At 35.4% G+C, this 25,687-nt stretch overlaps 3 protein-coding genes across 3 annotated transcripts; all 3 read right to left on the reverse strand.

Moving 5' to 3' along the window:
* Positions 1 to 1,784: 1,784 nt before the first annotated feature.
* LOC125197187 (ATP-dependent caseinolytic (Clp) protease/crotonase family protein) lies at positions 1,785 to 5,434 on the reverse strand. The gene is given in 12 exon segments (XM_048095897.2): positions 1,785 to 1,991; positions 1,994 to 2,039; positions 2,546 to 2,647; positions 2,793 to 2,906; positions 2,908 to 2,921; positions 3,044 to 3,210; positions 3,526 to 3,655; positions 3,855 to 3,948; positions 4,038 to 4,160; positions 4,939 to 5,003; positions 5,087 to 5,188; positions 5,341 to 5,434. Coding segments are annotated over 12 exon segments (1,092 nt in total). The 3' UTR covers positions 1,785 to 1,950.
* A 222-nt stretch (positions 5,435 to 5,656) lies between these two features.
* On the reverse strand, positions 5,657 to 16,191 carry ABCG32 (pleiotropic drug resistance 4). Its single transcript, XM_048095895.2, has 24 exons — positions 15,556 to 16,191; positions 13,183 to 13,303; positions 13,012 to 13,100; positions 12,850 to 12,934; positions 12,592 to 12,751; positions 12,447 to 12,523; positions 11,713 to 11,766; positions 11,119 to 11,209; positions 10,736 to 11,037; positions 10,367 to 10,648; positions 9,886 to 10,202; positions 9,636 to 9,796; positions 9,443 to 9,546; positions 9,092 to 9,245; positions 8,853 to 8,975; positions 8,639 to 8,730; positions 8,223 to 8,555; positions 7,861 to 8,151; positions 7,649 to 7,732; positions 7,429 to 7,562; positions 7,119 to 7,346; positions 6,729 to 6,900; positions 6,390 to 6,644; positions 5,657 to 6,260 (listed from the first exon to the last, which is right to left on the reverse strand). Exons 1-24 carry the CDS (start codon positions 15,828 to 15,830, stop codon positions 5,988 to 5,990), a joined length of 4,257 nt encoding a protein of 1,418 aa, XP_047951852.1. The 5' UTR covers positions 15,831 to 16,191; the 3' UTR covers positions 5,657 to 5,987.
* A 3,013-nt stretch (positions 16,192 to 19,204) lies between these two features.
* LOC125197186 (palmitoyl-acyl carrier protein thioesterase, chloroplastic-like) lies at positions 19,205 to 23,256 on the reverse strand. Its single transcript, XM_048095896.2, has 7 exons — positions 22,989 to 23,256; positions 21,739 to 22,375; positions 21,518 to 21,651; positions 21,283 to 21,396; positions 20,839 to 21,010; positions 20,673 to 20,741; positions 19,205 to 19,732 (listed from the first exon to the last, which is right to left on the reverse strand). The coding sequence occupies exons 2-7, from the start codon at positions 22,243 to 22,245 to the stop codon at positions 19,463 to 19,465; spliced, it is 1,266 nt and encodes a 421-aa protein (XP_047951853.1). The 5' UTR covers positions 22,246 to 22,375; positions 22,989 to 23,256; the 3' UTR covers positions 19,205 to 19,462.
* Positions 23,257 to 25,687: the final 2,431 nt, after the last annotated feature.

Genomic DNA, 25,687 nt, shown 5'->3' on the forward strand with positions numbered 1-25,687 from the left:
TAAGCAATTCCTTGATCAATCGCAGTGCCTGCATTACCAAATTCAAAAATATCAGCAAATCTTCCATTTAAAAACCTCAACAAATAGAAATCAAAACAAACACACAACTCACCGTCGCTGGAAGGCGCCGGCGCAGGTGAAGGAGCGCCCCCCTGTCCGGCGGCGAATTGGAAAATCGCCAACAGTATAAAGGCAATGATCGGAAGGCCGACGAAATTCCTCATGGCGATCGAAGTCGGATTACGAGCAAAAAATCGAGAAGAGATTTGGGGATCTGACGACAAGGGAGAGAGAATATAATTTTCGGAGAAATTGTTTAATTAGAAAATAGGAGTGGGAAAGGGGTATATATATGGAACGTTAGTGGAAGATTCTAAATTGGATGCCGCGTTTGAGTTGAATAAAATTATTTAAACTAAGTCGGGAGGAAAGCACGTCTTCTATACATGGCGGCGGGATAGTCAATCCAGGCCTACTATATTTATGATTTTTCTCTTAAAACCCATTTTATTTTTTTATATTTTATAATTATGTTACCAAGATTTTAATGAATAGGATATCACAATAAAATAAAACGAAAATAAGCTTTTCCCTAAAGAAATAAATTAATATAACGAGTCTTGGAAAACTTGACCCAAATTAATTATTAAAAATTGTGAAAGTATAATTCAACAAAATTTGACCGGTACAAGTATACAAGTCCGATTCGTCTCTTTCAACTTGAGATAATTGTTCTAGAATGAATTTTATTAATATCTTTTTGCACTAGTCCTAATTTGGTGGAAGTGAATAAATTATTAAGAAATAATTTCTTCGCTAAACTAATAATCAATAATCAATTGAAACTGAAATATACGATCTACCATGAATAGGCTATCTCGATATATATTCTTAATTATTAGTTACTAGCATAACTGAAAGAAATCTTCTCATATCACATTAGGTTTCCTTGATTTAGTGCCTCAAAATCATTATCTACAAATGGAATATATTTTCTCTGATTATGTGAAAATATATTTTCCCTACTTAAAACTTGATTTTGTTATCTCCATAAAAGAGTGATCCCAAATTTTTATGTAAAGTGTATCCATATATTTCAATCAGAACACGCCAATATCCGGTTAAAATTCATTAACTTTTTTTTTTATTAAAATTAACTTAAAATGAATATAGGGAGTCGTAGTATTCAAGTTGTGTTGTGACTTGTGGCATGTGAATATTAGCTTAATTAGGTTAAAATTCTCTCAACAAATTGGAATTCCGCCTAATAAATTAGCTCGATTAAATCAGAGTGAAAAGTTAACCTTAATTCGGTCAATTCTCTACTTTCTATTTCATAATTAATTTTTCTTCTTAGTAACTCCTACTGAAAAAAAGTCTTTCAAATTCAGGTTTGGTGACACTCAAAATTTATGGATGCAATTATATTTCTATCTGATACAGTGTATCACATCTTATTTATAAGTGAAGACAAACACCAAGGGTTCTATTAAGTTTCGAAGCTTTAAAAAATAAATATATCAATTTTACCATTTTTAAAATAAATGTTAAGTGCATTTACCCTCTATTAAGCATATATAGATTGTTTTTGTATGTTTAAAATTTTTAGGTGGATAAAATTAATTGGTGATCATGCTACTTTTTTTGTACAAACAAATGTTTGATCAAATCATAACACTGATCAAGTTTTAAGCAAATGAGATAATGGTTAATAACTCCATCTAAAGGTATCTAGATCATAACACAATTTTTTTATTCAAACATTCCGAGAGCTTATTTCAGTTACATATAGAGCTAAACAGCATAGAGTGTAAGAATTACTTAAAAAACATTTACCTAAGCACTGTTTATCCACTGATAACTGATAAATCAAACTCTCATCTTGTTCCATGATTACACAATTGCAGAGCATCTGTAGTAGCACACCTGGGAAAATATTGCAGTCACCACTCACACATTCAATTCCTCGATTTCTGGCCCCAAGCTTTCACTTCAGCAGGATTCACTTCGTCTAGGCTTGGCGGATTCCACTTGGGATTCTGATAAAAGACAGACATCAGAGATGGACTTAAACGTTGGAACAAGACTCACTCGATAGTTAAACGCTTCATTTTGGTTCGCAATAATAAACATAATGCCAGATATGTTGAACTAGTGTGCTTACTACAACTTTTAATTGATCAATGATACAAGGAAGTGAAGTTTGCAAGTAACTGAACAATAAATCACTGCACATTAAGTAGATATTCTCAATGTCCCATGATTCTTATGCTAATCTGTGTAGATATTCTCTTGAGATGGGAATGAGGTCAGTTCTGGTTACAGATTAAGGACAATCATTCAGATATAGAGGCGTGTCAATATCCAAGCATAGGATTAGGCAAAGGAGGCAGATAGTTGGATATGTAAGATGACTTGTATGCTGACTACTGAAGATAGGTATAATTGAAATCCCCGGGAGTTTGTAGCGATTACACCAATCAGAAGAGAGTTTCTACTTATTAACCAGGTGCAAAGGATATTAAAGAAAACATGCATCATTCACCTGATCTTTGTCCACTAGGATAGCGCGCACGCCTTCTGAGAAATCATTTCGAAGAGACGACCTTATTGCAATTCCATATTCAGTTTTCATAACACCAGTCAGCTGGAAAGAGACAGTTGCAAGACAAAAGCAATGAGGAAATATGTTAAATAAATATGTAGATCAATGTCTGAGTAAGCAAACAAAGCATTTCTTTTCTCCCTACAAAAGAGGGCTGACGGGGGGATAAGAAAAGTAAGGCCACTACCTTAGATAACTCGTCATTAGTGTTGCCTTGAGCAGACGAAACTCTTGAAAAATGCTCATCTGTAAGGCAAACAGAAAAGGGGCCTCCTTTCTTGAGCCCTTGCAAGGCATCCTTTTGCCCACTCTGACACTGTAGCAAAAAGAAGAATGAAAATGCACATTAAACTATTTCCCAAAAAGAAAATAAAATATTTGAGGGGAAAAATAAAATGCATTCAAAGATGAGAAAAGAACATAGGGATTGGAGGTTACCCAGTGAATCACCACTTAGCTGGTGATTTTCCAGCTCCTTGATAACCTCCTTCACAGATAAGGTTGAAATTATCCAGGGTAAAAGCAACTTCAGACGAGGTTCCGACTCCGGGTTTTGGCTATATTTTCCCAACAGTATCCTGATGTCCTGATCAGGGTCCTCAGAACTACATTGTGTAATAGACGAATTAGAGAACTTATTTAATGAAGGGCACTAAAACAAAGTAGTCAATCTGTCCTCTAGATGAAAAAACAAAAGGAAAAAAAAGATGCAAAACCACATAGATATCAAATACTAAGAAACATGGCAATATTTTCAAACCTTTGCATCTCAATAGTGTTAAATGATCTAGAAGGTTCCTAAATTTGACTAGACCCTGAAGGCAGGAACACTTTAGTATAAATTCTAATCACATGTTTAGAAGTTAATATTATAAGCAACTTTCAGTGTAACAGTGTTTATCTTATTGAGACAAACATACAAAGTGGTTGCCAGGAGATCGTCCTTTAGTGCAGCCAAGCTCCCAGAAGGCACATAATGAGTTCCGAGACCAACATATAGAGCATCAGCTGGCGTTGATACTCTATTTCCAGTCAATCCAAGATAGGCCCCTGAAAATCGGAAAGGGATAAGAAACATAATGGTTAAAAGGATAGATCATGAAATGAACAATCCCCAATTCAAATTCAATATGGATTGTCTTAGGAAATTTATATATGAATCTGTGTTCCCTAAAAATAAAAGTTTTATCATTAAGTATAACAGAAAGGAGTTTAGGGTGGGATTCCCATAAGTAACCAAAGGACTGACCTACTGCTCTTCCAGGACTTTTTGCTGCTATATACGCGAAACCAACATCTGGAAATAGGCCAATACCATTTTCTGGCATAGCAAGGACTGTTTTCTGAAACAAATGATACACAACAATAGATACTTTAGATCTTCATCTAATATGCAGTGGCATCAGCTAGGATGTGCTAGAAAATCAATTACCTCAGTTACGAACCTGTATCGACCATGACCAGATAGTCCAATGCCAAATCCCATTGTAATACCATCATAAGGCTTTTTGTACTCAAATATTTTGCATATCAGGGAATATTCCGCAGTAAAGACCTAACAACCAGTTCAAAATGATGAGTGACTTTTTTGAGGACATTACAAGGAAAATAATTTAATAGATTTATGAAACTCAACAAAATGCTTCTACCAAAACACATCCCTAGACGCAAGAGTTTATCCATATTGGACTGAATACAATCTTTGCATTATGTGCATTAGTAAGTGCACACCAATCAAAGAAATTTAAGACAGGGCACGGAACTTATTCCAGATCATAAAAGTTCATTGACTCTAAATGGAAACTTCATCTCATTTTCATAAATTCATTAACAAAATCAACTGCTTGATAAATAAATACTTTCGAATACAAAGTTGTAAGTGTCTGCATGTGTGGCATACACGTGAAACCTGCATACAAACAACTAAGTTGACGATAAATTATCACCTCACTGAAACACCACATCTAATTTCATAGTGCTTGATAAGTATTACAAGTAGCACGCAATCCATTGCAAGTCACTCAGATGGAGCACTTATCAAGAATCAGAATATGCCTTCATAACATGCAAAATAATTTGATACACATGTTCCTATGGTTATTATTTATCAATTTTCCACTTTTGGATGCTACAAGACCTTGATTTTCGTTGTAATCTCCTTCACAACACCACCTGCAAACGAAGTAGTTAACTATAAGTCTCAGCTGCCAAATCCAGATTCCAGCCAACAGGGGAAAGGAGAGGTTCCAAGAAAGCTAATTTCCATGTGGATTGCACACAACAAAACCATAAAATTCACTCTCGCGACAGGCAGTTCATGACAATAGAGAAACCTTTTGGACAAGAGGAGTTGATTTGTCCTTTTGAATTTCAGCAGCAACACCCTTAATATCCATTCCTGCATTGATCATGAATGTTTACCCTCAAAAACATTCCAATACGGATGTAAATATTGATGAGCAACAGCTCTATGACTATGACCTGCTGAGAAAGCGCGAGATGAACTGCTTTCAACCAAGACACACTTCACTCTCGGATCCGATTCCCATTCATCAAGGTAACTCTTATATTTGACGTCCATATCTGCATAGAATTCAAATTAACACCACAAATAGCATTTAGCAACCATTAACATCTCACAAATGAAGTGCAGTCGAGTTTAACAAATTAAATCAGTAGACAAAAATAATGCTACTCTAAAATCAGAAAATACAAGTTTAATAATGAGGTGAAACCTAAGTTCATGGCATTAAGAGCTTTGGGGCGATCGAGAGTGATGAGTGTGACGCCGTTTTGGAGCACATTTCCCCTGACAAACTCATCGGCCATAACTGCAAAGGTTCGCACGGTTGAATCGTGGAAATTGTAGGATTTTGCAGAAGATATCAATCAATGAGGCATGGATGGCAGGATACTTTGCCATTTTATTCCTTCTCTCTTTTATTTAAATAAAGTAAGTTACAATTTGGAGGGATATGAATAAATCAGACTTGCTTAGGATTATTTAGGGCTCTTCCAAGATATATATTCCAACTAAACTCAAAAACAATATTTCCAAGGCTGAAATTAAGCCTCTTATCTAGGACCAAAATATATATAGTTAATTAATACAAAAATACAATAATAGTAACAACTAAGCGATGTTGATTATACAAAAAAGTCTGCACTCGAATTATGAGTCTAGCACCTCTCTATTCTACTATGTTTATTAGATGCTACTCCAACACACACTAAGTATATCCTCAACCTTTAACAAATCTATTGTTTGATGTAAAACTTTATTGGAGATGCATGCAAATCAATGATACAGCACCATCTTGTAACAAAATTTACATTTCTTTAATATGTAATGACATGATCAACCAACTCCTCCTCCTGCAAATCACCTCCTCTGGAAGTTGAAGGATTTGATGGCAAAGGCGAAAATAACGCCAAATAGCAGGCAGAAACCGGCCACCATGGTTCCTGCAATGCCGATGTAATCATGTCTGAACCCGAATACATGCTTGAGCAATGCCCTTGTTGGCATCGTTCCGACTCCATCAGAGAGTTTCACTGGTGCTTCAATATCAGAGAACTGGGAAGCAACGAGCCCGTATAGACTCCAAGCCACAGGGTTTGCCCAATAATACCATCTCCACCACACTGGAATTCTCTGCAGTAGTGTCATGTACCAGAGTTGTGAATTTCATATTTATCGTGTGGGATCATCGTTCATGTAAGTAATGATAACCGAGCTGCAAATAATCAGGGCAGAAAGAGCAAAAGAATTTGGCTCTGTTACCTTGTGAGGAATCATGAATCCGCTGAAGAGATTCCACAGCATGTAGAAAGGGGCAGCGATGATGGCGGCCACATTGTGGTTGGGTGTCACCGCAGTAGTCATCATGCCGTAGAAGGTGAAATACAACATGGTGAAGTACATAAAAAAGATGTACCACACAAACTTTGTGGTTGTCCACTCGAATGAGGCCATTGAGTAAAAAATGGTGCTGTAAATTAGTGCCTGAGACAGTACATAGGGAAACTCGATGGCAACCTGCAGAGGAGAAGCCGGCATTTATGGACTGGCTTAAAATCAAGGAAAGTGAGATGTTTCGGAGAAGTAACAGAAGCAAAATACCTGAGCGAATGCAAATGGCAAAGCTGAATATGTTCCTGCTGCTCTCTCTCTATATGAAACAAATCTTTCAACAGAAACAACTGGTTGGACAGCAGTGGCGTTTGTAATTCCAATGAACAGCACTGCAGCATACATCGACCCCATAGCATTGAAAATGTCCTGCTGTGTTTCCCTATAATGCATTATAAAGAATGAATCTGTTAGAATATGGTGGATGTATAAGAAAGAAACTAGAAAGCTAGATTACACTCATTTTCAACATAAACCAATTAAGAATCCTGGATAAATAACAGTTCATCAATTTCTGAGAATGGCATTCAAATTTTAGAGGTACCTAGCTAGTGTCACCTTCTAAATAATTATAATAATTACTAAGTGTCAAAGGTAAACCTTTTAGAACCGAAGTCCCAACAAATAGTTCCCAGCATCAGTGATATTATGACTGTGTAGAAGAACCGAACTGCAGTGTATTGTGGGTTTCGCCAGTAAGAGAGGTGTTGCTTCCAGAGGCAAGCCGCAAATTGATCAAAATGTGACCGGCAATACTTTGTTGGAAAATCAAGATCTTTCGAGTCAACTGTTGGCTTGCTTAATCTCTCAACCAAACGTTTATTAAACCTGAAACAAGCAAGAGGTACACAGTTATATGATTGCCACAAACATGAAGCACTCTTGGCAAAACTGTATCCCAGATACATACTGATATAGGTCCGATTTTCTATAAAGTTCAGCAAAATCAACTCCCAGCCGGGTTTCCTCTACTGTTGATGTAACCTCTAACATCCATGTAGATGGATTATATCCAGGCTTGATCTTCGGGACTCCATCAATTGCCTATACAACATATGTACAGGAAATCCACAAAGATTAAGTCGATGACAGCATTGCCAGATACAAATAGCAAATCGCAAAAGTCAAACCTCAAAATACTCAATCAGTTTGGCAGACTTCGAACCAAGTGGACCAGCATAAATGAGCTCTCCTCCTCGCTTCATTAACAAAAGCTGCAGCATAAAGTGAGTCACTAGATTATTAGCAACAATCAACATCTTAGAGAAAGATGACCAATTAAAACCAAATATATATGCTCTAATACTGGTGTGGATATCGAAAGATTTAAGATAGGAAGAACCTCATCAAAGGATTCAAATATGTCGATGCTGGGTTGATGAATCGTACAAACTATTGTTCTTCCCGTATTAACGATATTCCTGACAGTCCTCATGACAATTGCTGCAGCTCGTGCATCTAACCCAGATGTGGGTTCATCCATAAACACTATAGATGGGTTGGCTACAAGTTCAATGGCAATAGTAAGGCGTTTTCGTTGCTCAGTTGATAATCCATCAACCCCTGGTAGACCTACCAAGGCTCCTTTCAGAGGAATGAGCTCCACAAGCTGCATAACCTCATCAACAAATGCCTGGGAATGTGCATATCCATGAGTTGTCTGATGTTGAGAATATATGATTAGCAGTAACCAAGGTACTATACCTTTTGGGTTTCCAAGTCAATATCAGATGGCAACCGCAGCCAAGCAGAGAACAAAAGTGATTCATGAATGGTTAAGCAGGGAGAATGAATATCATTTTGCTCACAGTACCCTGATATTCTAGCAAATGTATCTTGCTTCTTTGGATACCCGGATATACTGATGTTTCCTTCTATAATTCCACCTGTCTTCCTACCTGCTAATACATCCATAAGGGTGGTTTTTCCAGCACCACTAACCCCAACCAGTGCAGTTAGCACACCCGGCCTGAATGCACCTGTAATGTTATTCAATAATTGCAACTTTTCTTCTGATATGCCCTCCTGTTTCAGTTCCTGAAATCATCAGTACATAATGTTAAATGATGAAACACTCATTCAAAAAATGGTAATTAAAAATCAATGAAGGGTGGACTCACTATGGGTACATCCACATAGTAACTAATATTGCTGAACGCCATTGAAAGTGGCTCAAACGGGAGCACCATGCCTTTCGATTTAAAGCTCTTCTCTGAGGATACAGTTAAGTGAACGTTAGTACAACCAGAATAACTGAGTCTACTACATGCAGGAGAACATGAACAAAATTGCGTCTGCATCCATCATACTAAGGCAAAAACCATGTTTTCTTACTGGCAAAAGACCCTGAGTACTGTAAGAAGTCTCTGAGCTGGATAACAACAGGTTCTCCTTTCCGCATCTTCTCCCTGTCATCAAGCTCTTCCTTAGATACAACAGCTTGACGTTTCCCCAGAGCTTAAGGATATTTGAAGTTTTGACAGAATAGAAAGGGATTAAGTTAGTAGCCTGTGATACAGTAAAATATTTCTTAACAGCAGAAATGGGAAATTTTGTAAGGATGTTAGACTTACGATTTAGCTTTGAGAGAAAAAAGGTGAAAAGGGAATTGAATAAGATGGTGTAGCCTGTCAAAGCGCCTATCCCAATCCAATACCAGTAACTTTCTGGGAACAAACTGCGGGATTTTAGCAGTGCAAGGCCTATTGTTGAATTATCCCCAGTTCTCTACAAAGACAAGAAGTTCAAGCTCAGTATTTTGTTTGATGCATAGCTGACTTCCTTATAAGTGCTACAAAGTACGGTTGATTTCTGACAGTAACGAACCAAAGATAAGTCTAACATAAGGGTCTATACATTTTTATGGGTTAATAAGCATCACCAGAATTATCAGAAAGCTCAAGGTACATTTATATAATATGTACCTTATCCCAGGAATGACCTAGGAATTCATTCACACTAGCAGCCTCTTGAGCATACATCAATGGAGAAACCCAATATCCCCAGATCCACCATTTAGGGATCCTATCTGTCAAAGACACAATTGAGACTGAATCTATTAATTTTCAAATGAATACTAAGCAACATTATCCACTAAGCCATAGGAGATCAATTTACCTCTTGATATGATGTAGCCCCCAAGAGCCATCACTATCAACATAGCAAAGGATCCAAAAGTATTTGCCACAATCATGCTACGGCCCAAGGAACCCATCAAACGGAAAAGAGACAGAGACATTTGATGGAGAAAGAAGTAAAGTAGAAATTGGCGCAGGAATCTGCAATGTCAATATTACTTACTTCAAAGTTCAAAGTCTTCAGACATCAATCATCTTTATCTGGAAAAAATCTTTAAAAATGGATTCACCTGGTAATGTTTGGATCAAAACCAACCACAAAGTATGTTACTGCCACCCAGAAACCAGATTCTATGAGTGATGTTGGAATGCTCAGGAGCCATGCAGGCATTGTATACGCCCAACAAGGGTATAAGTGCAAGTCCCTGTGCTTGTAAATAATCGGAAGCTTGGCTACCAACATGGAAACCTCAGTGAAGCCATTGAAAAGAATTATCACCATTGAAAAATACAATTCTCCCAAATAAAGTCCTCCATCATCTATTGTATCATGGCTCATTGTAGTCCGGCAAAAGACGCTCATGGTAATCAGAGCAACCAAAAGAAGCTGTAAAGAAGCCGTTCCATGTTCTCATCAGTGTGTAAGTCTTAAATAACTTTAGTTATGTTGGTGTAGCTAGCAAAGTACATTATAATTTTTGATGAATTCAATAACCTTGTTAATCATCTTAGTTCATAATTCATAAGGTTGGTGTTTCATGATGATATTACCTGTATAAATTTGAAAACATAGATGAACATATTGCGTTTCATAAGCAGCAACTGCCAGTGAAAGTTGGTTCTCAGAAGATCCATCTTTTTTATCCCATATCTCGAAGTTGATAAGGCTGCAGGGTGGCTGTACCGCTTATCATATGGGATATCCATCTCATCAGATAAATTCTTCCCAAGGTTATATGAGTTAAAAGCTTCAGAAAATTTCACAACAGATATATATCTGTAAGGCTGATCAGGTAAAGCCCAATACTGCTCTTGATCCTTCCTCGAAACAACCTATAAAAGCATAAATTAAAAACAACTTGAGCAAAATACACAATTTTGAAATTATAGAGAACAATTCAAATGATGTCTTCATCATACTTCTTGAAGGAAGTCTGCCACATTTTTCCGCTCCGGACAATGGAAACCCATGTATGCAAAGAATTGAAGAACGGCTGTACGAGGTCCTTGGTATACTATTTTCCCCTCGGACAAGAGAATAACATCATCAAATAACTCATATGTCTCAGGAGCTGGTTGAAGCAGAGAAATCATAGTAGTTCCTTCAAGTGCATGAGTTGAATGCCTAAGATACTTGATGATTTGGTAAGTTGTTGAACTATCAAGACCATTTGATATTTCATCCATGAATAGCACTCTTGATGGACCCACTAATATTTCCCCTGGCAATATATCAGCTAAGTGAACTTACAAGTACATAATTTACGTGCTTTGAACCAAAATCACAATTTTAGCACATGTACCTGTTGTCAGGCGCTTTTTCTGACCACCAGAGATCCCTTTAATCATTTCATCTCCAACAAGGGTATCAGCACAAATGTCCAATCCTAAAATCTTTAAGAATACAATGGCTCAACTGGTCAAAAAGACTCTGGTGTCAAACTAATCAGCTATTATTGCTTATCGCATGAAAAGTTATAGTAGTACACAAACTCTTAGATTGAATCAAACATTCTCAAGAGACAGTTAAACTCTCGGAATTACGATTCAGTATGAGATTCATTTACTGTATGTTAGAATATTGCACACAATAATTTAAACTACAATTTCAATACATATGTAAGATCAAAGCTTGACAGCTTCGCCTTGATAGAATTTTAAGTAGTACTATTAGTGATCCTTGTTCAGTTGAGTCATTGTTAGGTGTACAGCGTCCGGATAATTCTCAAATGTAATCAGAATTTTTTAACATACTGCTTCCAAGATCATCATACAGCCAATGCAGGTAGCTTCATAGGCAAATAATACTACTATCATAAGATTGTTTCAAAATAATATTATGAGATTGTCCTAGATCCAGCAAGATCATGTCGTAGAAATATAGTATCAGAAAATACCTTCAAAATATACTCCACTGAAATGTTTGTATCCTTCCCCACCAAAGATAATGCCTGTTGAACAAAACCATAAACAGTAAAGACAGTTAGATATCCAGAAAAGTCGGGAATATATTGCGCTGTTTCAGTGTAATTCTTATATATCAAGGTGTCTTCCAAATAAAGAGTATATTTTTAAGAAAAATCAGATTACAGAATCTATATTTCTAACCATGTTGAGAGTTAGAAACAAGATGAAAAATCATTCTTATTTTATGCTCAGACCTATTGCAGGGCGTGTGATGTGAAGAGGAATATTATGTATTATCTGTCTTTCGAATTCCTGAATACATCAAATGTGGTTCTGACCTGAGAACATAATGGAGCTATGTTCAAGAACTGCAAGTGTACATGCATTGGGTTTTTAATTTCAGAAGAGCAAATGAAATCAACTGATACTATCGATAGGTCCCAGTGGTATGGAGGGATAATAAATGAAAACTGAAATCTGTTACATGATAATATTACATCTTTGTGTGCGGGACAGCAGTGAGCTTACAGACTGTTTTGATATTATATGACGTAATTAATGTGTCTATCTAGATCAAGAAGGCTGACATCCAATCAGGTTTATTCACCTTGAAAAGACAGATTTTTGAGTAATTTTTGGAGCAATACTTTTTTAGATTTAGGAAACCTGAAAGAATCAAGAATTTACATTACGTAGACTTAAAAGTCTCTCAAGATTCATGCACCTTCATGAAAATGTCAAGATCTTCATCGGGTTTAGTTCCAGAGAGCTTCTCCCTTCTTGTAAGTTCCATAAGCATATCTGGTACAAGTTGACGGGTCAGTCCAGGAAACGTATGTACTATGTTAAAGGACCAATATCACTCTTACCATATTTAGAACCAACACCCTGACAACGTGCTGAAAAGTCAAGTGTTTCTCTTACTGTCATCTCTGCAGCATGCCAATCTTGCTGACTGACATAAGCAGATGTCCTTTGAGGCACAAACTCATTAAGGCCATGCCCGTTATAGGTTACTTTACCTGACACCTAATATGAAAGCTTCAGCATGTTAAACCTTTTTAGTAGCATTCGGTCAAATGCATGTATTTCCATTTTTTAAGTACATTCTTAAGAAACTTTAGTACCTTGAGATCAGATTTGAGTTGTCCAGCTAATGCTAAGAGCAGAGTACTCTTTCCAGAGCTTGGTGGACCTAATAATAACGTTAATCTACACGAACAAGCACAGAATAAGATATAGGAACAAACAGCACTGTGTAGAGTAATGTGGAGAAACTAAATACTAGCCTTCCTGGTCGAATTATTCCACTAATGTCATCTAAAATTGTCAGCTTCATTCTGGCACCGGAATATATTTTTAGCTGCCTTAGTAAAGCCTGAGATATTTGAGAATATAAAAACAAAAGTCAGATACTATCACGGAATCAATCAGGCTTAGTAAGTCAAGACAGTCTGTACCTCAGCCATGTTGATGACAAAATTTGAAATTGTAGGCAAAGCTCTACTACCAATGTGAACAGATGATTCAACTGTCAAATGGTGAAATCTAACTTCAACCTTTGGGAAGTCCAGGTCAACTCTGCAATAACATGCAATGGGAATTAGACATACATAAACTCAATAATTGCATGCTTATGTTTGGACAAAACAGGTTATAAGGTTGAGGATATGGAGTCATTGAACTTTAGTTATACAAGAACTAGCATAACTGTAGCCTCAGATGTTTTTCAGATATACTTCTCCTACAGATTTGAAGAAAGCCAATTCTTAGAAATTTATAGTGGTTGCTTCCAGATACAAACCGAATAAAGAAAGAAGAAGGGTAAATAATGAAACAAATATAGAGATTAAACGACTTGTGCGTAAGTACATGTGTGGCAGCAATTAGGCATCTAATACCATATTATTTTATTTCTACCGGTCACACCCCTAACCTTTCTTTCATGTATAGATTGGTTTCATACTTAAGGCTATCAGATACATCTTCCATGACATGTTAACAATATAAACTGTTATAGAATACATGAAATGCATACAGTCAAATTGGCAAACAAAATTTAAAACCTAAAGTGAAAGGCAGGGGTATGACTTAACCAAAACAAAAGAATGTGATCGAGTAGGCTTTATCAATTTATTCTCTCTGTCTCACTCACCATCAGCTCCCCTCCTAGTTTCTCCTTGCAGTTTAGAAAACCCAAGACTATTTCTAGTTCCATCACAGAAGATCTACTTCATCTAAAGGAAATACTACAAAGACCTCTGTCACCTCTGCCATATACCTGAATTGAACTTGTGTAACAAATAGAGTATCATGCATTATGCACACTTCCACTGCTACACATCAAAATGAGGTAATGAGTCTAACAACTATCATGACATATGATATGATAGATATGAGTAGCATTTGGCAATACTAAGTGATGTAGAGGTAAAGACCATGTATGTTCTCCAAAATTAGTTGCTATGCATCATGCCACCTTATGAAGTAGTATTAAATGAGGTCAGTGGCCAAGTAACTAAACATATTTCTGGAAAGCTCACTTCTTTACTCAAAGTCATAAATAACTTACTATAGTTGTTTGCATGTTCCATTTCTTATCTAGGCATAACTTTATCACCAAGAAAAAGCCTGTGTATTGGGAAAAATAGTTGCAACCATCTAGGATATTTATCTAATATTCTTAATCTTCTTTGTTCAAGGCTTCCTAAATAATTGTGTGTGTGAAGACATGAAGTGTTTGGAGCATACAACAGTCCCACTGTTTCTTCTGTATTGATAGTAGATACTAGTCCTTTGCTAGCTGCCGAGTGAAGGACACTCAGCTGCCGCCAGAAACAATACAGCAAAACTTGTAATAACATGTAGTTTTACCCAGAATTTGGTGAAACAAGTAAGAGTTTTGGGAAATAAATGTAATTGAACTTAATATAATCACTGGTACAGATAATCCAAAGGTTGGGTGATAATTATTTTTTATATCATCAACGCAGTTAATGTAGGCGGTCAGTGTCATTTCTCCTTTCTTAAAAAATTACTTTATGAGGATAACTGAAAATTTATGTACAATCTCCTTTTGGAACAGCTCAAAGGAAAAAAAGATAAATCCCTTTTGGAAATCATAATCAAGGCCTATTTGACTTATTCAAAAGATAGAATATCCACATCTTGGACCCATTAGCCTCAGCTGCGTCATACAACGTAAGTTAATTAGAATTTTGTCATATTTTCTTAATTGAGAAATTATTGCACCCTAAACCGTTATGACTCATTTTCATAATAATATAATTAGTCAGCATGTTGGACTTTTGTCTTAATCTGTCCACTTAATTAATGATTGGGCCTAGGGTCCATGTCTTGTGAAAACATCCAACAAAGATAGTGCTTAAAATAGTTCTTAATTTTTTGGACTGTCCATCCACTCAACCAAACTTAGAAATCATTTAGCCACTATAAATCAATATGATAAAATTTCCTTTTTTGGACAAATAATGACATTATATACATCAATAAGTAGTTTATTAGTCCCAACATAGACCAATCTTAACACGTGTTATCGTAGTCCTCTATTAGTATTTTACTAGTAGAGTCATGGTTTAGGCATAGAATTCCGTTTTTACATGAGCTAAATTCTTTTTAGCTACAATTAATGTCATTATATATGCTGATAATTTCAATTCTTGTGTTTATCATATAATTTTGTTAATTATCCAAGAAATTTAGGAATAACACGAAAACCCAGAGCAACTGTCCAACTCCAACTGCAAAATGCCTAAATCAAACAAAAAAATTGAAGTAAACGAAAATCAATCAAAACTGCGAAAAAGACGAACCTATCAAAGCGACGTCGTACGCGGGAGAAGAACTTCTCCCAATCATCATCAACCGAATCAACGAGGCGACCGAGAACGATCCTCTGCTCCTCGGCGAGCATCTCTTCTACGTTGATCTCCTTCGAATCGCCCACCATATTGCGGAAAATCCCGCGCCTGACGCGGCGGTAGGTCGGCAGCCTCTCCAGCGCCGCCCACCGTAGCGCCTCCTCGTCGTCGCCATCCTCCCTAAACGACTCCGAGCGCGCCGACAAATTCTCCGCCGAACTCCACATCCACTCTCACTAAACCCTAGACGCACAAAATCGGTGCAATGTAAATAGGAATTGGGGAATTTGAGCGTCAAAATACGGCGGTGGACATAAGTAAAAGGCGACTTTGGGCTGGCATTGTTAGTTGGAAGCATTAATGGTGGTGAGTGTTGATACGGTTGAGGTCTCGCATTTATGGCCACTGTAATTCACCACCCCCCAACTGCATGTGGTTGGTGAATTTCTGTCTCGTTTTAGCGATTTTTCTCAACGCAAATCGTTGCTCGTCTAAATTTATCAACGCATATGCCCAATTGCAACTCATTCCCCACCATAGAGATAGATCTTCATCATACTGCACATGCTTGACACGATCCAAGTACAACCACGGGAGCACAAAGTACTGCCTAGCTGCTACTATTTGCTACTAGTAAATGCTTCTCCGGTGACGACACAAATGCTGTCTTTATCCTCACGCGCTCACGCCCTAGCCTCTTCCCACGCTCCATGTGCTTCTTTCCTCTATAATTAATTGTCTAATTATTCATCATAACACAAGTTTCAGTACTCACTCACTCTATCAATACATTAGGCACGGAGTTTAAGAAATATAGTAAAATGTAAGAAAAAAATATTAGTGGAAAATAGATTCAACTTTTATATTAATTTTATATTAGAATACGAGTGAAATAAAATTAGCAGAATGTTGAGTCTATTATCAATAATAGTAAAAAATAAATAAATAAGATATTTATTGGTGGACGAACGAAAAAAAAAAAAAGCAAAATGGAATATTTATTGGTGGACAAATAGAGTAATAATTATAGATGAATGTGGATTGAAAAAATTACTCCATTCGTCCCTAAAAATTTGTCACTCATTTCCATTTTCGTTTGTCACCAAAAAATCGTCACGTATCACTTTTATCATTTTTTTAATGGATCTCACATTTCACTAACTCATTTTCACTCACATTTCATTATAAAAAGTAGGACTCGCATAACACAAAAATTTTCAATCCACTTTCTATTACATTTCTTAAAACTCGTGTCAAATTATTAGGGACGAATAGAGTATCTAAATACTAGTACATGTTTCACTTTTATATGTAATACTAATACATTTTTATAATAAAATAGGAGTAAATGAATTAGTAAAATGTGTGCAATGAGATATATGATGATAACATTCTAAAGCAAATATGAAAAGTATATTACTCCATCTGTTGCAATTAAGCTGAGTCGTATTCATTTTTGAGATGTTTCAACTAAGTTGAGTCATTTCTTTTTTGACAAAAAAAACAAAATATTCATTACTCTTAATTTAATTACCTACTTTACTGTCTCTTTACCTTTATTACTTTATTCTTCGCTCCTATTTTTCAACTCAATTTTTTAATCTTCGTATCCAAAGTTTTGACTCAACTTAATTGAGATGTCCTTTTAGACTATTAATTATACCTTAAATTGATACAACGAAATTTAGTCTATCCAATATGAAAATAAATGGCCAATATCAATATTCACGCAATATCAACTTATTGTTATAAAATGTTCATATTCTTGTAAATTGTTGTTGTTGTTGATATTGTTTATGGTGGGGTTGCACAACAGAAACAACCATTTGTTAATTAGACCCAAAATAAATCTATTTAGATGACTAAATAAATAATTTTGTTATTTATAAAACAATAGGTTTATGATAAATCACATAAACTGTGATTAAACTAAAATATTTTAATCCTCCAAAGAATCGATGTGATTTGCGTATTCTCCATGTGAAGAATCTTGACTCAACCTCAGATCCTTTAGTTTATTCTCTTGCTCCTGATTAGCCATTTGCATGAACAAATCTTGGTTAATCACAATAAATCTTGATATGAATGAAGACAAATGTCCTAGTGTTACGAAAAACTCAAAGAATTAACCCTACATTTGGATAAGGAGTGATAGAAAAATTATTCTCTCTTCTTACAAGTAGAGCGATTTTTAGGCTTTTTTGGCTAGTGTCAAAGTTGTCTTTATTTCATCTCTATACATGTACGTTAGGGATCCATGGATGATTAGACTAAGTCAACCCATTGGATAATTGATTATTAAATTAATCAACTCATAATTTAATATATATCAATGTAATACTCAGTTATTTTGTACTATCATTATATAAAATAATATCCACCTGACATCTACTCCCAAGATTACGAATAATCTGAGTTCCATTATACTAGTAATTAACAACATTTTTCATGTCTAAGATGCCAATATTCATTAAAAAAAATATTCTTTGTCTGTTATAGACTATGAATTAAATTAATATATTTTCCATAGAGTTTTTTAATAGGTTCTCATTTATTATTCATAAAATAAATTTTAACTATCTACTTTTTAATGAATAATAAACTTTTTTCCAAACACCTTTTGAAGATATTACCATCCGTCGCACGCACACATTTTAATGCAATAACATATCTAACATATATGTTTACCAAGTTATGAAAAAAATCGCACATAATTAATAGATCAAAGTGGTGTACAATTGAATGGCTCATATCATATTTTATATAGAAGGATTAAGAAATACATCCCACTTATGTAATTCGCTTTATTTTAAAATATAACTTCAAGATTTATGATTGATTATATATCAAAAAGTGATTAAAGTAAAGATCAAGTAAATAAATAGGGTAGCGATTTGAACTCACACCACAAACCTCTTCTGATTGTTCTCAGCTAGCTGTCATCATAATTATCAATATAATTACCCAACAATAATAATGTGACACTTTTTCCACTAGATTACATACTAATTCTAGAATAACTGTGAATAGAAGATTCTGGTCTATAAGTAGTTTAGATATTGTTCACCTAACCCCAACACCAAGATGCCAAGTTTGAATTTTAAATATTCATTGTTCCCTACGGTCATCTTTTCTTGATCATTTTGAGTTGAATAGATCCAAATCAATATTGGTCTCTCATAATCTCATGTCGCCTATCAAGTGTTTGTTTTATGTGGTGGCAATCTAAGCATTTCATAATTAATTGGGAATTCTTGTATTCATACAGCCAGATATGATGCAATTATAAGCCAACTTAAATCATCAATGGAGTGTTAAATTCTTTCATCAAATCTGATCACATAAATAAATCAAACTCTAATGTCCAACAAGTAACCGAATCAAGATAAGGACACCTTCCAGCAAAGGGTAGCAATTTATAATAATAAATCAAGATAAGGACACCTCACTACATTTTGTAGCAATTCATGATTCATTAGATTTTCCACCGAATTAGCAGCTGGAAACGTAATTAGCAAGTACTTTTGCTTTAAATAGCGCTTATGTATTGGAACTTTCTTTCACTAATAGCTAGTATGTGATTGTATAGTTGAAGAAAAAGAAAAAAAAAAAAAAAGGGACCACAGAAGCCAGCATTCAAAAAGGAGAGGTACTTACAATGGCTTGAAACCGATTATATTTTCGTAAAAAGGAATGAAAAAATAACAAAAATTAACCCAAAAAAGAAGAAATAAAAGAAAAGCATAAATTAGAATGGATATTACATTGGGAGTAAGAGCGAAGAAATGGGAGAGAGGCAAGTAGTATAACTAAGACAGTAAGAAACGGCGTGATGCCAAAGCGTCATGGCGCACAGGCGTTAAGCGCTTTCGTGTGGGATCTGCCCAAAGCTTCCAATCTTGTCAACAAACTTCGGCCTCCACTTGGTCCGTCCCTTCACAATTTCCCCTCCGCCCTCCAATCGAAGCAAATGCTGGTACTCAACAATGCCAGGGTGAGTCGTGTCGCCACTACCCTTGTCAACAATTGAAGTGAGGGACTGCAGCACACTGTCCCTCATGCACTCCCTCCTGTATTCTAGTGTCATACCAGCAAGCTCATGTGTCTCCAATATTTCCAGCGGAGCACTCTGCAATGGAAGATAACACACACCTTTAACAAAACTCAATTGCAAACGAGCCAGGGCTAGAAGAACGAGTGCACGAAATTCATAAATACTGCACGTGCACTACTAAATTTTGCAGAAGTCAGTCAACTGTCCCTAATCTAATTGAAGTTTTCGGACTGCAACCAAATATAAATCCGTGAAAGAAACCCAAGAACAATCAAATTGAAGGATATATTGGCCAGAGTTAAGGGAAGTCCAAGAAACTAGTTTACTTACAAGAGCCAGAATCAGTGATGCCCACTCCTTTTCAGTGGAAATCCAATGAGTTTTAAGTTTTCCTTTTTTAAGTAATGTAAAGGTAAGTTGCAATTGTTTCTCTTTAAGTTTTTTTTAACAAACCTTTCAGCAAATAAAATGGCTTTTAGATCATTTTCTAAACATGCATCTAGTCTCTTCGCCAACGAATAAATGATTTGATCAAATATTACCAGAGTTGTGGCTGTAGGATTATAAATTCCCATATTCATTTTCTGAGTGAGCAAATGTGAACCCAACCCTTCTTCTAAAGAACTCAAATGTTTGATATAACCTCAGAAGCATGAAACTGAGCCTAGCCAACTATAATATTTTTGACATTAGATCATATCGATGCTGAAGTACCTTCAAAACCTGGCTTACTAATACTCGTCTCAAAGTTGAATGAAATCACCTAAAAGAAAATTATTTGATTGTCCCTATCCATGAGTCCTTGACTAATGAGATACTCACATTCTATGGTTTTGATAAACTTAACATGTCAATATCCCAATCTAAGCAGGAGTTTAGTTTAATGTATAAACATCAAAGAGGAAGAGGCCACACCCTACATCTCTACCAGTAACGAAAAGATGGTTCAAGCTCTTCAAGGTAAATTAACAGGCATATTGCTGATAAGTAAAATCCAAGTTATGAAAATGCTTACCTCAAGTATCCAACCAACATATTTTACATTATTCACATGTTGATTTACATCTAAATCACTCCATCTAGGCTGCACACAAAAAACAAATGCTTTAGGATGTGCAGCAAGAACTGATTCCAAGAAAATTGTATGAGGAAAAAATCGACAGAAGTAGACTGCTACTTACAGTCAAACCAGTACGAATGTGCTCTGCAGTATTTTCATCAAGCTTCGGTAACTTCCTGCTATCGTCATCCACTAATGGAGGAGAATCTACAAAATAACTACCTATTTCTCCTCGGACCTCATCCGGAATTTTGGACAGCCTCCGTGTCTCTTTATTCATCATAACCCATAGACTGACATTATTCCAAAAAAAACACATTTCAGCTTCAAGTGTGGTACAATGAAACAAATTATTATCAGTCTAAAAAAAGGAGAGTGGTTTAACTTCCAGCTTTACTTTCCATTTCAGTCCGATACAATCAAGTAGTGTATAATAAGATCAATTTTCCACTGTTCATCATTCTCAAACTAGTTTACAATAATAAAACAACTGCTTCACTCTAAAATTCTTCATTGATGTTTTATAAATATACCAAATTTTGCTTGATAAAATATAATTCCTAACCTTGTAGCTCTAGTTAATATCTCTCCCGTGTTACTATCACGCACAAGCCAATCTCGACGCATACCATTCTTCCCCGATGCAGCTACCCAGGTATCTACTTGAACAACATCACCCCTGAAAAACAAAGCATCACCCCATCATATTAGAATTAATAAAAACAACACTCATTCAAATTTCTTCCACATATAATATGATTAAAGCTGCTTTGCTGATTGTGTTGAGAGCAAAAACTTACCATGTAGGATAGCGATCGAAAGCAACCTGCATTTTGGTAACCACCCAAATTAAATTCCGTTTGCACATCTCGGGTGTTGAACCAAAGCCATCAGCCAGCAGCCCAACATTCTTTACATGATTTAGAGCTGTTTCCTGTAGAAATTGCGCACCAGAACACTCATAAACAATTCGCAATTACAGAAATACAAAAAAAAAATTGTATAAAGTTTCAGCTTGCACCTGCAAATGATTCATCAGTGTTTCTACCGAAGCAGTCCTATCTGCCCCTATTTCATAAGACCTAATACTGAAGTTTTGACGAAACACAAAACCATCTTGTACAATCTGCCCCAACCCAAAAGGATCAACAAGCATATCTGCCCGTTTTGGCTTCCAATCAAGCATCATCCATTGCTTTTCTGCTGCCAAAAATATAGTAGTAATGGCAGCAAGAAGCATGCTCCAGTCAGGCAATTGGTTGATGAACGTCCTCGGTGGAGGTGACATGTCCTCAGTCCTCAGAGACTCCATAGACCCAACCTTAGTTCCATTGATCTTGGGAGGGGCTTGTGCATTAGCCTTAACCTGCAATCTTCCTGACGATATGGATTTCGACTTAGCATTGGTGGCACGAGCATCAATACTTGCAGGGACACCCCCAACAGCATGTCCTGATGTTTTTCCAACAGCATCTGAAGCCGGGGAAGGTATTGGGAGAAATGCAGAAGTTGCAGCAGTGGCGACCATGATGTTAGAACACAGCGGGTGAAAGGATAGGAGACAGTTGAATGATATCTATGCTAATTCAACCAGCAAGAGTAGTACGACCAATTAGAAAATATATCACCAAAATCCTTTCAAGAATGACATGTCCTCCCTGAAAAACAGTGCAATATACAAAGATCAGAATGCAATACTGCCTAATTTCTACCGGGTTGTGCAATTTATTCTCGAAAAATGTTGCTTGCAACCTCGATACTCACATGACAAGTAAAAAAAGAACAACTAGGGCAAGAATGTCATTTAGGACATCACATAATTCAAATGAGCATTGGCAGTGTTTGTTTTCCACACACAGTCCCAGCTCCCAGACAAATAATACAAAAGCAATAGCAAAACGATTCAAATACAGCACCAAGTAAATGATTCCACCACTAACAAACCTCTTCTTCTCAGCTACAAACAAAATACACGACCGGTCATGGTTTTCAAATTTGAATTATTTCATGCGTGTGAACTACATAGAAGAAAACAAAGCATGAACACAGACGAAAAATAAAACGGAAATCCGCCTACGCCAATAGAAACCAGAGCAGATCTGAATAATGAACCAGAAAAGGCGAGAAGCCAAATCAAACGACAATGCAATTAAATTCAAACACAGAAGAGAGAAATTCAAACACAGGGCTAATCCAACGATCCCGATCTCGATACAAGCCACGAAACAAGGGAAATCAATCCCAACGCATGGAATACCGAGCCACACGCACCTTCACAGTCGAAAAAAACACCACGAAAACGAGCTTCAAAAATCAATGCGATCAGATAATTGAAAAATCATCAATGTTTGATCGGCAAACCCATAGCACAACGCCCGCGCAATTCCTAGGGTTTGCGATTTCTACGCTCCTTTCTCGCAGTTGAAATTTCAGCTTTTTTCCCCCTAATTACGAAGTTTGTAAACGAATTTTTTTCTTTGCGGAGGTTTTTCTAGCAGCACGGAAAATTCTGGAAGAGAGAGAAAAACAAAGACAGCGCATTGTTGGTGGCCAGCAAACTCCTTTTTATAGTAAGAAAACACATAACGTTACATGGGCCTCCCGCCTTCCTTATTATTATACCCGAATTGCCCTTCCCCTAGGCTCTTATTCACGCCCATGCCATCATTGTTTGGATTGTGCAACATTAATTAAGCAATAATTAATTTGGATGTTTATAAGTACAAGTTTTATTATCTTTTTTCTGTTTATGGCTGGTAGATTGTGTTTGACTATTTTTATCAGAATGATTATAAAATACTTACGTGATGTTTTTTATAATGTTTCTCAAATTTTTGATTAACTACTTTTTGCTGTTTCTTGAATTCAACATTTAAGCTCCTTATCTTTCAGTTATAAGATTACCTACTTTGTATTCCATCTTGTTTTACATATTTATTGATTTTTGGACACTTGGTCATTAATATTATAAACTTTGACCGAATTTTGATTTTTTTCATAAATTTAGAATTTGATTATAAAAACCATGAATTTTAGTATTGTTTGAAAATTTTCATGACAGAATATTCTAGCAAAATGTGTATCCTATGTGTCTTAATTACTCCTTATGTGGATAATATGTGGCATAATGGCATGACATGAAACTTTGGGAGATTGCGTCGGTGGCAAACTTGTAGATAGAAATAGAGTGGCGAGGGTGAAACCTTGAAAAAGAGATAGATGTTGTTTTTTAACCTAAAATTAATTTTAATTTTTAATAATTTTTATATTAATATTGCATCATTTTGGTCTAAGTAGACATTTTGACTTGCTAAAGTAATGTTTGGACGACCTAGATTATTTGACATGCTAATAGGAATCGCATTTTGTTAGAATAGTTTGTCGTGGGAAATCCCTAACTAAATTAAGTTCATGATGTTTATGACAAATATTAATTTCATGGAAAAAATTGGAATTCAATCAAGGTATTAGCAACCAATATTTCATGGTCTTATAAATGCTTAATCAGGCTTTTCAAAGCATGAAAAATTGTAGTGCAGGAATATTAGAGTTTTTCTTAATATAATTTAGAACTTTGTTAGATTACTAAATCACTCTTGACACGTGTACAAATAAAATCAAGCTTTTTTATTTAAAATGTGGACTACTGACAACCCATGACAAAATAAATCCAAGAAGAAAAACAAAAACAATTTGGACATGTTGGTATTTAAATGCTTCACATCTAATAATATCCAAATTTTCAGTAAATATGTGAGTTTCATAGTTATGTCGCGACTGATAAAAACGAATAAAATAAAAACAGAGGAATCATTCATATATATCTTCTTTTTAAAATGAACTGTGTCTATATTAGAGCTCGATTTCACCAATTATATGGAAATTTGTTTTCCTAAAATATGTAAAGCCAACTTCCTATGTCCTTTAAAAAATCCTTTGTCTTCTATGATTTAGGTATATTTTGCTAAATCAATTGTAATTTATCATACGTTTCACATAAAATTTAATTTGCTAATCGTGTCTTGTTGTATTTGGAAAAGTAACTTGACAATTAATTAAATAATTGATTTTTCATAATGAATGTGTTGTTTCGAAATCTCACTCCTCCATTTTATTTCAATTTGAGTGTAAAATTATGAGTTTACTGCATTTATTCACAGGGGAAATTCCGATTTTGGTGGTGTTGATTTATTTGTACTGTAATTTTTTATGGGGCGAATCTAAGTAGCTTATTTTCTTTTAAAAAATGATTAAATAATTGACACCATTTAAGTAGCAATTGATTGTGTTAAATGATTGAGGATTTGAAAAAAGTGCATGTACAAAAAAAAAGGTTCTGTACATATTAAAAAGTTTAGCACATGTACTAAAAGATAAATTGCAATTCAATTTCCAAGATATTTAAAATAAAAATAGTTCAGCAAATTAAAATTTTTAGAAATGCATGTAGGAAAATACTATAAAATACACCTCAATTGTCTTGCAGATGTAAAAGTACATGTGCCAAAATAAGAAGAATATATTTTGGTGCCAAATTAAAATTTATTGAAGTGCATGTGAAAAATATTAAATGCGATTCAATTCAATTTTCGGATAATCGTTTGAATTATTCGGGAATAAACTAAAATGGTGAACAATTCAAATTTTAGTTTGGAAGTAAAATAATATACTACCACTAATTCGCTACACGGTAATTTCATAAAACCCTTATAATCATAACATGAATCTCAGAAATGATTAAAAGATTATCGAGTAGTGTATCATCATTATTCATAGGTGAAACAAAGTATCATTATTGGACTAATCTCATGTAATCGCTAGAAATTCGTATTGGCATTAAAATCGGATAAAAGTTACTACTAGTAATTAAAAAACTTAAATTACAAATAATATCATACTCTTAAATAACATTTAAATTGTGAAAAGTGATGTTGTAACACATAATAAAAAATATTCAGTCCAACAATGCA

This window comes from Salvia hispanica, chromosome 4, assembly GCF_029641045.1.
Source record: "Salvia hispanica isolate PSC_SH4W2 chromosome 4, Shi_PSC_v1, whole genome shotgun sequence".
Lineage (NCBI taxonomy): Eukaryota > Viridiplantae > Streptophyta > Magnoliopsida > Lamiales > Lamiaceae > Salvia > Salvia hispanica.

Bases quoted from the DNA above. Each gene is read 5' to 3' on its own strand.
- ABCG32 (XM_048095895.2), bottom strand. From the start codon at position 15,830: ATGTGGAGTTCGGCGGAGAATTTGTCGGCGCGCTCGGAGTCGTTTAGG. The intron at 12,752-12,849 runs GTACTAAAGTTT...CTTTCATATTAG, and splicing joins AACTCAAATCTGATCTCAAG to GTGTCAGGTAAAGTAACCTA. The intron at 9,797-9,885 runs GTGAATCCATTT...TTGACATTGCAG, and splicing joins TTTGATCCAAACATTACCAG to ATTCCTGCGCCAATTTCTAC.
- LOC125197186 (XM_048095896.2), bottom strand. From the start codon at position 22,245: ATGGTCGCCACTGCTGCAACTTCTGCATTTCTCCCAATACCTTCCCCG. The intron at 21,397-21,517 runs GTAAGTTTTTGC...TTTGTTTTTCAG, and splicing joins TTCGATCGCTATCCTACATG to GGGTGATGTTGTTCAAGTAG. The intron at 20,742-20,838 runs GTAAGTAGCAGT...TTTTGTGTGCAG, and splicing joins ACATTCGTACTGGTTTGACT to CCTAGATGGAGTGATTTAGA.